This window comes from Rattus norvegicus, chromosome 1 (assembly GCF_021556685.1).
Source record: "Rattus norvegicus strain SHRSP/BbbUtx chromosome 1, alternate assembly SHRSP_T2T, whole genome shotgun sequence".
In the NCBI taxonomy this organism is placed as follows: Eukaryota; Metazoa; Chordata; class Mammalia; order Rodentia; family Muridae; genus Rattus; species Rattus norvegicus.
In genome coordinates this window covers 33,774,215-33,786,508 of record NC_141534.1, presented here as the reverse complement: position 1 = coordinate 33,786,508, position 12,294 = coordinate 33,774,215, and the positions used below count along the sequence as shown (strand labels likewise).

The window sequence follows — 12,294 nt, the reverse complement described above, 5'->3', positions numbered from 1 at the left end:
CTACTTTTTCTGAAATTATTCACAAAACGTTTTACCTATCTAAGACAAATTGCTCTCCATTAGAAACCTCAAGCTTATCATTCATCAAGGAGAATGAAGCTGAATAATTGCAAGCAGATGTCTGACGCGAGGGCTCCCCCACAGAAGTATTTATAACAGTCTTGCCAGACACAGGCAGACTATGGAAATTGCCATGAAATCAAACCTTAATCAAACTATCTCAAATACGGCAATTCCCTCCCTCCCTCCCCTCCTCTTCCCTTCTCTTTCCCTCTCTCCCTCCTTTCCCTTCCCTTCTTTCATTCCCTTCCCTTCCCCCTTATCCTTTACCCCTCCCTCCCTCTTTTCTTTTCCTCCCTCCCCTTATCCTCTTCTCTTCCCCCACTTCCAGGCTGAGGGATACACGCACAGCATCTACAGCTTCCTCTTCAAGGACTGAATGTCCAGTAGCCATTATCCGTGCTTAGTAGACTTCCAAGTTCAGAAGGGATTAAATCATGCTAAACCTCACTGGTAGGTCATTAGAGTTCAATCATTGATTCTTTTGTCAACAAACACAGAATCTCTAAGGGGTTGGGTATGAAGTTTCCCCTCAAGAGGCTCATAGGTTCAAATTTGATCCCCAGCCATTGGGCTTGCTGGGAAGTGGATGGCCTCTGAGTCCATTGACTAACACACTGACGAGCTTCCCTGGGATATGGTGAAGTGAGGTATAGTTGAAGGAGGGAAGGAATAGCTCATTATCCCCACTCTTCCTCCTTCTCTATCTCTGCTTTTTGGCCATTGTGAAGTGAGGTTCCTCTTTTAAAACACACTACATCAAGATAATTTGCCTTTGCCTCATGCCCTAAACTAGTAATTCATAGCTGAAATCTCTGTAACTGTGAACTCAGAGCACCTTTCTCAGGTGAATCATCGTGGCAACAAAATTTAATTAAAATTCCCTGCTATACAGGTATATGCCTGGTATGTTTTTGGGTATAATTTGTGCATTTGTGGTGAGCATTTAATAGTCTTATGCTTGCATGTAGCTAATATATCCTTCCTATAAGTTGTCACAGCGCACATCTCTCTAAACATCGTGTTAATCCCAAATGACAAACTGAATCCTACAAGCTTTAAATGTTATCTAAACTGACTAGGCAATCATTGGCTGTACCTCCCACGATGTTACTTTCAGATCTCACACCGTGTAGATCGCTAGTATGAATCAAAAGGAGTGCATGGTCCTAAAGGTTCCTCCAAACACAGTGGGGTAAAGCATAGTGGTTTCCGGCAGTCTCATCAGAAGATGGGGATAAAACCAAGTCTGAGATCAGCACTACCCCAAACCAAATCCAGAGGAAGATAGAGAAAAATTACAAACCAAAATCTACCATAAAGATGATTGCAAAAGTCTTTATCAAAACATTAGTGAAGAATCCAAAAATATATAAAATAAATTACATATTACAACCAAATAATCTTTTTTTTTTTGGTTCTTTTTTTCGGAGCTGGGGACCGAACCCAGGGCCTTGTGCTTCCTAGGTAAGCGCTCTACCACTGAGCTAAATCCCCAGCCCCCCAAATAATCTTAATCCTAGCTTCAAAAATATAGGACACAGCACAGTGATGTGGGCTCAGTCCTAGTTCTCCTAGTTCAACATTCAAAAGTCAGTTAGAGGGCATCCTGGAGAGATGGCTTAGTCCTTAAGAGCATTATCTGCTTTTCTATAGGACCTGGGTTTAATTTCCAGCATCCATATTGTGGTTCACAACTGTCTGGAACTCCAGCTCCATGAACTCTAACATTTTTTTCTTTTGGCCTCTGTGTGTATTGGGCATTCATATGGTACAGACACTCACATGCAGGCCTAACACCCATACACATAATATAAAATAACAACTGAAAAGTTTTTAAAGTCAGTTGCATAATCTACTTTGTCAATATCACATAACCTCATCAACAGCTGCAGGAAAAAGCAGTAAACTCCAACACCCATTCCTAGCAAACTAGGAGAAGAAAATCTCTTGAACTTAATAAAACACAACTTCAATGCTAAATTCACAATTGGTCCTGCAAAAGATGAAACTTTCCCATTCAGACCAGTCTCATTGGTCATTGACGGCACTGTCCTACATGTCCCAGCCAAGTCCACAATGAGGGCAACAGATAGGAAAACACATCTGCCTATGTGTGCAGATGGCTGTCTATGGAGAAAATCTGGAAGTACGAAGGACTCCTCCTGGAAATAATAAGTGTATTAGGAAAGCTGCAACACAAAAGGCTAATACACAAATCAATTGCTTTATACAAACCAGCAAGGAAAAGTAAACTCAAATTACAAGTATAGTGTCATTTATGTTGAGGCTTCAAAAACGAATCGGAAGTCTGAACTGAATGAATGGGGAACACCCAATGCCCTTAAAGAGGAGCAGAACCAGTAGTGTGGAGTTGGTGTCTGTCCATTATAATCTTGAGCTGTAGCTTTAGTGTGATTACAAGAATTCAAACAAGTCATTTTATGGCTATGAGTACTGGCTCTCCAATTTATATGACGAATAAAGAGATCCGCAATAATTTGCGCAAAATTTAAGGATAAGAAGAAAGCTGGAGGATCATACCTCCCAATTTTAGGGCTTTGTAGAAACTCACAATAATAAAAAGGTTATAGTGCCAAAAGAACAGATAACTCCAACAGTGGGACCAAATGGTCCAGCACAGAGTCCCATACAGATGTCCTGAACTACTCTTTGACAGATGAAGCTTGAGTAACCAGATATCCACATACAAAATAATATAGATATTTTCAATAGCTTTTCTGATTTCATGATTTGCTACAAACTTATGGATGTTAACCTCCTGCCATTTTCACAGGAGCTCAGATGTACAGATGAGACAGAGTAGAGGCTTGAAAGATCTATCAGTCTTACATTGTCAGCTAACTTTTAAACATTTCATAAAACCCAGTGCAAAATAATGGACTATTACATAAAATGGTCCTTTTTTATCACTGTTAGAAGTTATACATTCATACAGTAAAAATGAATGAACTAATTCAGTGTCTGTGTTACGACAATGAATCTCTCATTCATGTATCTCATGCGTCATTTCACAACAAGTTAAAAAGATGAGAAAAAGTAACCCCCAGAATTCTGTGTTTGAAGACTGGCCATTGCTGGTGAGGTATCAGCTAGAGAAGACTGAGGTGTCGATGTCAAGGCTCTGTAGCCTCACCTGAGACAAGTTACAGGCATTGACCACCATAGGAAACAGAGTGATTCACATCATCACTGTCTGTCTGTGTGCTACACCAGAAGTAACATGAAAACAATTGTTGAGACCAGAGAGGTTGAGGCTATCTCAGAAATCCTTCACTGTCCTAATGACTGCATCATATACTATAAAGAGCTTGGTACTGTTGAACTTAATCATAGCACTTTATTCCAAGAAAGGAAGTGGGGTCTCATAAAACATACAACATGCTAACACAGATGCTTTCAAGAGGTGAGTTCAGATAAATGTTGCTCTGCCCAATAACTTTTTTTTTATCTTTATTAACTTGAGTATTTCTTATTTACATTTCGATTGTTATTCCCCTTCCCAGTTTCCGGGCCAACATCCCCTAACCCCTCCGCATCCCCTTCTGTATGGGTGTTCCTCTCCCCATCCTCCCCCCATTACCACCCTCCCCACCAACAATCATGTTCACTGGGGATTCAGTCTTGGCAGGATCAAGGGCTTCCCCTTCCACTGGTGCTCTTACTAGGCTCATTGCTACCTATGAGGTTGGAGCCCAGGGTCAGTCCATGTATAGTCTTTGGGTAGTGGCTTAGTCCTGGAGGCTCTGGTTGGTTGGAATTGTTGTTCATATGGGGTCTCCAGCCCCTTCAAGCTCTTTCAGTCCTTTCTAAGATTCCTTCAACGGGAGTCCCATTCTCAGTTCAGTGGTTTGCTGCTGACATTCACCTATGTATTTGCTGTATTCTGGCTGTGCTCAGCAGTTAAGAGCACTGACTGCTCTTCCTGAGGTCCTGAGTTCAATTCCCAGCAACCACATGGTGGCTCACAACCATCTGTAATGGGATCCGATGCCTTCTTCTTGTGTGTCTGAAGACACACTCATATGAATAAAATAAATCTTAAGAAAGAAAGAAAGAAAGGAAGGAAGGAAGGAAGGAAGGAAGAAAGGAAGGAAGGAAGGAAGAGCTCCAGGACAGTGAGGACCATGCTTCCCGATAACTCTTATCCCTCTATATTCCTGTCCCTATATGGTGGGCCCTGTTGTTTCATTTTGTATCATCAGCGTGAATGTCAGCCATGGCTGGTATTCCTCAACATGAACTCTGGACAGCATCTGGATATAATGAAAATGGAAATCATCCCAATCGTGTCTCAGTGGGATCCCATTTTCTTGCCCATCATGTAGCACCGAGTATGACAGGGGGTTTCATGACTTCTTGCGTCTAAAAGTCCCTCAAGGTGGTCCCTTTTCCATTCATAGCGCACGAAACTCACAGACTGACACTGGCGCCCTCTATAGGACAGGATTCTAAGTGGGGAAAAAGAATAACCTGAAGATGAGTCCCTGTTGTGAAATGCATCACAGCAGACGAGAGTCCCTCCAGGTCACTGACTCCTGGGTGCAGACATGAGTAACTGAACAGCAGGCCCTGGGTCATGGGCCCGACTGAGACATGAGTAACTGAAGAGCCTTGTGTGTGTTAATGGGAAATGACACATGACTTCACTGGGCAAATTTTCCAAATAAGTATCTGTCTTTCTCTCCTGAGAATGGAGAAAAGCTGTGCTGGCCACCCAGCCCCATCAGGCTCCTTTCATACATGTTTTTCCATTTCCCACACACTGGGCTGCTGGAGGACAGCAGCAGCTTCTTACTCATGGCTGGGAGTGTGTCCCAATGGTGGAAGACAGAACGCTATTTGGAGGATTGGAAATCAGGGAGCCAGCAAGCAGACAGGCAAGGCAGGCAGCCTCATATTCCTTACGGCTGAAAATGCAATGTTTCACACATGGGAGACTGTCCGATTTGAAATCCTGGTTTTGGTTTAAATGAATCTCTGTACAGTTTGACATTAAGAAATAACAGCATAAAATATTACGTATTTATTTATAAGTAAAATAGCTAGAGAAATTAGTAAAGTTACTGAATATAGTTTTGTTTAAAAAATCATTGATTAACTGTTTTATTGATTACCATAAAACCAGATGCTTCAACGTCTATTTTTCCTCTTTCAGTATTGGTGAACAAAACTGGATTTTGATTGTTGAATTTTAATAGTTTGAGGACAATATTCTGACTTCAAGATTACAGAGCACATCCAATGTTCTCAAACTATTTTTCTGTGACTGGGCGGCAGTTTCTTTACCATGAATTTTCATTACCTTCCTTTGGCCTCTTTCAAGACTCGAGCTCTTAGTACATACTCAAATTTTCTAAGCCATCAGATGATGATTTAAACTTCTAAAGATGTTGATACGTTTGTCTCATAAACATAGAAGTGAAAGAGAGCTTTGTAAAATTGGGGACAAGAGCCAGAAAATTAGGGAAGTATTTTGAGTAAACCCGAATCCCTCCTGCTAATACAAGTAAGAGCGGAGCCACTCTAAAGGACAAACTCTTCCTTACTCCTGAAAGTTTCACTCACACTGGAATAAAAAGAACAGCTGCAAGAAAGAGCTAAACACACCCCAACCACTCCCAGTGTGTTGCAGTGATCGCAGAAAACTCTCAGTAGAGGGAACGAGGCTAGGAAAGTCCAGATGAGGGCTGACCACAAGGCCAATCAATGTTGCTCTCAGTCTTGCTCAGAGCAGCCTGTTTTAAATGGCAGCAGCTAGCTGAGTGTTATAACTGGTCAATGTCCAATAGTAAATGGCTGTGAGTGCCTGGCTCTATGTGGGATATCGAATCACCCCCTCTAGGCCCTTAGGGAACAATCATGAAAGGGATACAGAAAGAATGTATGAACCAGGAGCTGCAGAGTGTGTGAGGGAGGTGGGTTTTTAGGAAACACCGATGTCACTTTGAAATGGCGTGGCTACTATATCCATGAACTCATAGAAACTGTGTTTCTCTGCAAAAGACAAGACTGGGACCTGTTGACATCTCAGCATGGAGTCAGTCCCAGCTCTCTCTGAGGACTTTAATACTTTAAAGATTACTGTGGGGAAGCAGAACCATTTTCTTCAGTGGTGTAGCCCCTCTTAACTTATCCATGCTCCAATAGATAACCCTTACCCCAGCAAATAGAAGTCACCCCAATTAAACTCAGTGGGTCACAAAATTAAACCAGCATCAACCAGAAAAGGACAACAAAGAGGGATATGGGGGCTGAGGGATCTCCTAGTTAGAAAATTGCCGAAACAAGGACCTGAATTCAGATTACTGCATCCTACACATAAAGTCAGGTATGCAATAGATGCCTGTAACCCCAACCTTGTAGTAGGGTGGGGGCGGGGAGCTAATGGATCCCTGAAGCTCATAGGTCAAACCGGAGCTTCAGCTTCACAGAGAAACATTGTTTCAAAAAATAAATAAGCAAATAAAGATGGAAAGCAACTGATAAAACGATGCTTGATCACAACCTTGGGCCCCACACCCATGTGTTCCCCCCACAGAGCCCACACTTACGCAAACATATACAAAAACAGCAGAGAAAGAACTAGACAGAGACACAGACCAAGAGAGATATAGAGACACTGACAGAGAGACAGAAAAACAGAGACAGAGAGAGGCAGAGATAAAGACAGAGACACAGAGACATACAGACAGAGACAGACGAGAGAGCTTGTTAGAAGACAGAATGGTTTAGTGTAAGAGCGAAGGGAGATGACAGAGGATAATGGGAGTATAAATGACCAAAATACATAGTCTATACATGCATGAATTGACAAAGAATAAATATAATTTCAAAATAGAAACATATGAATTAAAATTTTAAACAATCCAGAATGTTGATGGGGAAAAAAGGTTCCCAAAAGTTCAAGGTGGTCACAATGCTGTCCCAAGGTACGCATACCTTAAGAACTTGTGCAGGTACTGACGACTGCAGGAGGACCAGGAGAAGACGCCATTGCGTCCTGCCAGTGTTGGGGACATTATGTTGCCCTCAGACTTCTTGCACATATTCCCTTCTCCATCATGGACCATGCCAAAGCTGAGGAAGAGAGAAATGGTCACTTCCAATCACAAACTAGACTACAGTATCCAATATACACTGAAGGACATGAAAACCATCCCTTTTCAGAAATAGCATTGTTTCAGTCAGTCTATGGAGCACATTCGTGCGCTCCCAGAGCCTCTTGGAAGAGCAAGTGACTCATCACATAGATTTAAGGACAACATATCAAAACTCAAGGAGTGTATGAGAACCCACAGACACTACCAGGACTGGCGGAGGTTTCAGAGCTCTTTGTTAGAAATATGGAGGCCGTGTGGTGTGTGTGTGTGTGTGCGCGCGCGTGCGCTTAGGGCTGATCACTTGGGATTTGATATCAGGGAGGCTACCCTGCAGTATCCTGAATCTTTCTCTTTCAGTAGCCATTAAATACCTGTAACTCTCTATCTGGGCTCCCATCCATATTGGAATGTCAACTGGTGTTGTCATTGTCCTAGGTGATCATGTCAGATGGTGTTGTCATTGTCCTTTAGGCTTGTTTAATAATAATTTTTTTGACATATCATGTTTATAACTTTCAATTTGCATTAACTAAACTCAGCAGGTTGCATTCATACATACAAATGTGTGTATACATGTGTATATACAGGTGTGCATACATATGTAACAACAATCATTGAAGAAGTCATGAATTTATGGGAGAGTAGGGTACATAGAGGAGAAGTTGGAGGGGGAGAAATTATACAAAGACAGTTATTCATGTATGGAATTCTAAAAGAATAGAATAAAAAAATTAATTAGAGAACCAGATATAGAAGTTAGGTTTCCAGCCAGAAGTTCCTGACTCAGAAAAATAAAAGATTCAGTCATTAAGTTTTTCAGATAAGCTCCCTTGGCAATGTGGATGTTTGAGCCAGCTTTAGCAATACTGAACAGTCACATGTCACATGCACTCATCAGGGGCAGAACAGCCATCGCCACAACCGTGCTGGGCTGCTCCTTGGCACTAGGTCCTCACAGCTGCAGGCTGTGGCAGATAGCAGCACTTAACTCCCTGACCCAATACCTACAGTTCTCTGCAGAGCATCTCTCTGCAAAGGGTGAGAAATCATAAGCATAGGCGGGAACTGTTTAAATCTGTGCCCATTCTGACTTAGGAGAAACCACAACAGTTTGGGGTTCTAGCCTAGTCTCCTGCATGGACACACCGCTCAAGCTTGAGTAGCTATGAGCAAGGGTGCCACAGATGCCCACGTAGTCTTCACTGCCAAACAGCATGTTCTTCAGAGTTGCGACACTGCAGCCCTGAGCCTAGAGGGACAAGTGACTCAAGTGGTCACCTCCTAAGAAAGCTCTGCATCTCTTTAATTCCCAGAGTTTGCCTGCAGAAGGACTCATCGCCCTTTGCAGCTCTTCCAGGAAGTACTCCAAACTATCTCGAAGGAAAGCCTGAGGCATTGGGAAGAGCCACAGGATCCTGAAGACCTCCATACTGTAAGCATATACCCACTTACTATTGGCCACTGCTATTTACTACTCTGTCATTATATTGATTCCCCAAGAGCAGGTGTTGAGTGAATGAGACCCAGAGGAAAAAGGAAAGGCTCTTGAAAGTAGAAGTGGGGAGACTGGTTACTGAATTCATGGAAACTATCAAGATTTCCATGATGAGCAAATGGAAGACAACACAGGCAGAAGACTCTTAGTGGGCATGGGGTGGGATCTAAAGGAAATGAAGACTCTTAGTGGGCATGGGGTGGGATCTAAAGGAAATGAAGACTCTTAGTGGGCATGGGGTGGGATCTAAAGGAAATGAAGACTCTTAGTGGGCATGGGGTGGGATCTAAAGGAAATGAGAGGACATGTCCTACAAAGGCTGAGAACAGAAACATGTACTTAGATGCTTGCTTAGAACCACATGATAATGTAAGTTAAAAAAAGTAAATAACATCTGAGTTATTTCCAGCTCCTGGCTGTTACAAACAAGACTGCCATGCACATGGTGGAACATGTGTCCTTGAAATATGGTGGAGAATCTTTTGGGTATATGCCCAGGATTGGTATAGCTGGGTCTTCAGTTAGATCTATTTTCTATTTTCTTCGGAACTGCCAGACTGATTTCCAGAGTGGTTGTACCAGCTTGCAATTCCACCAACAATAGAGGAGGGCTCCTCTTTCTCCACATCTTTGCCAGCATCTGTTGTCACCTGGGTTTTTGATCTTAGCCATTCTGATTGGTGTAAAGTGGAATCTCAGTGTTGTTTTGATTTGTGTTTTCCTGGTGATTAAGGATGCTGAACATTTCTTTAAGTGCTCCTCAGCCATTTGAGATTTCTCTGTTGAGAATTCTCTGTTTAGCTCTGCATCACATTTTTAATGGGCTTACTTGGGGTGTTTGGAGTCTTCTTGAGTGCTTTGTGTGTTTTGGATATTAACCCTCAACCAGATAGATGTAAAGTCAGTGAAGATTAAGTACATCATGAATTTTGCAGGCAAATGGATTGAACTAGGAAATATCACCCTGAGTGAAGCAACCCAGACCCAAAATGACATGTATGGTATGTACTCACTGATGAGTGGTTATTAGCCAAAAAATTCAGAATACCCATGATACAATTCAGACTGTAGGAAGCTTAAAAAGAAGGAAGGTCAAGTGTGGATACCTGAAACACACTTAGAAGGGGAACAAAATAATCACGGGAAGAAGACAAAGGGAGGAAACTGGTAGGGAGAGGAGAAAATGGGGAAAAGAATCAGGATCAGGTATGGGGAGAGACAGAGGGACATCTAGGGGCCAGGAGAAGGCATTGAAATATGCAGCAGTGGGGGTTAGGGGGCAGGGGAATCTCAAGAAAATCCCAGAGACCTGGTATATGAGAGGCTACCAGGACTCAGTAGAGACGACATTAACCAAAATGCCCAACCGTGGAGAAATGGAATCAGAAGAGATCCCTTCCAGTAGAGAGGCATAGTCTCCATTGGAGGGATGGGGCATCCACCCATCCTCAAAAATTTTAACCTAGAATTGTTCCTGTCTAAAGGAAACACAGGGACAAAACTGGAGCAGTTACTGAAAGAAAGGTCACTCAGTGATCAGCACAACTTGGGATCCATCCCATGTGCTCACACCAAATCTTGACACTATTACTGAGGAGAGCAGACATGAGCCTGGTATGGCTGTCCTCGGAGAGGCTCTACCGGCAACTGACTGAGACAAATGCAGATACTTACAGTCAACCATTGGATTGAGGTTGGGGACCAATATGTAAGAGTTAAAGGAAGGACTTAATCCTGTGGAAACTTGATGTCCCGAGGAAAAGGGATGCTGGTGGGTGTGAGAGGGGGTGGGTGGACAGGTAGGAAAGCACTCTTTCAGAGGTGGGGGAAGACAGGGTAAAGAACTTGGGGGAGGGGGGACCAGGAAGGGGACAACTTTTGGAATGTAAATAAATAAAATAATTTAATAGAGATAAAAATAACATTTCTAAACACCATTTCATATGTGGCATGAAACATTTGACTTATAATTGCTACCTTACTATACTCTATCCTGATAAAGGTAAAACAAAGGACTTGGGAGAGCCCTTTCTACAGAATAAAGCCAAGAGCTCAGACCTGCAGATATCAAGGCCCATAGGATCCTTGCAATGGTCTAACTATAAGGTGGAGGGTGTATCCAAGGAGATCTTGAAGGCAAATATTGTCAGATTTTTGCAAAATTCCTGGTCAGTACCAAGGGTGATGTGGATGTATGTGGTCATTTTAACCTCCACCCATTCTCTGAAGTTCTATTAAAGGCAATTAATCAAGCTAAGGCAACCACATGGCAGGGGAAATGTGTCATGGCTGTGAGAAGGATTTGGGCTGAAATCCCAGAAGGGAGGCTTCACGGGGAGAGAGCAATGACAAATGCCAAAGCACGCTGTCTTGGCTGGCCCTTGACCTGATTTCAGAGGAGAATGTTACAGCCTCACACATGACCTAGATATTTTTACTATCATTTCAGCCTACATTCTAAGGAATTCAAAGAACAATGCCCACTCTCTGGAGATTTCCCGGGTTTCATTTTCTAATTGAAGGTATTTTTCAATGATCAAATTTCAAATTTTGCTAGTATTAAAACATCAGAGAAATACACCACAAACTTTGGCTACCCGATGCATTTTCTGGGAGACTTCTGGCAAACTCGTAGGCTGTGAGGTTGAGGTGAGCATGTGATGGTGTTCTCACCGACCCCATGTGATTTGGGTGCTTACAGAATCCGTTCCTTGCTACATCATGAGTTATCTTTCCAATCAGCACACCATGCACAGACATGATGAATGTGTCTATCACATAAACATGCCATAGAGACCACATATGATATTAATGTTAAAGTAATAGAAGAAAGAATAGATGAATCTCAAAGATAAGGTTGGTATTTGTTACTGGGAAGTGTAAGTCAAGCTATGTATTACAGATAAAACATATTTCCAGTGTACCATAACACTCTATTTAAAATGGTTATCATTCCATGGCGTAATAAACACTATCGTCCCTTTGTCCTTATAATATGTAGGACCTAGATGTCTCCCATACATGCTCTTAGACATACTGCCTTCAAATACAACAGTCAAAACCAGTTCCTCCATTTCTGTTTGTTGACTCAAGGGCAACCTCCCAGCAATGACTCTGACTCACATAAAAAGTATTAGCCTGGAGGTCACTTTGCTAAGTGAGATAAACAAGATTCAGAAAGACAAATAGTGTGTGTTTTTGCTTGTATTTGAGGTCTAGATTTAAATATGTGTGTATATACACACATGTACATTCCTACCTACCTAATGTAAGTAATAAATACATACATACATACAAACATGCAAAATGGAAGCATAAGGTGGACTATGAAGGTGGAGGAAGGTGTATAAAGATATGAGGAACAAGACAGGATAATGGAGAAAGAAAAGAAAATGGCATGTGCTTTCTCTCCTGTGGAAAATATGACTGTATATACAGGCATACATATGCACACATATATGAGAAGAAATCAGGAAGGGGCTACAGGGAGGAAGCAGACTCCTATTACAATGGGGTATATAAAAGGTCAGTACAAAGTGCAAATAAAATAGAGCACAATAATATATGTATAAGAAAATATTACCATGAAACATATATAATTAAGTAATAACAACA

The 12,294-nt window shown here is 42.0% G+C and overlaps 1 protein-coding gene across 2 annotated transcripts in view; it reads right to left on the bottom strand.

Annotated features, from left to right (window-relative positions):
- Positions 1 to 12,294, bottom strand: part of Adamts16 (ADAM metallopeptidase with thrombospondin type 1 motif, 16) — a 129,947-nt gene that overhangs the window by 61,045 nt on the left and 56,608 nt on the right. For both annotated transcript variants that reach the window (XR_015621649.1, NM_001372015.3), the window contains 1 exon segment: positions 7,024 to 7,161. Coding sequence is in view for 1 of the 2 variants with exons in the window: in NM_001372015.3 (NP_001358944.1) it covers positions 7,024 to 7,161 (138 nt within the window). In the remaining variant the exon portion in view is untranslated.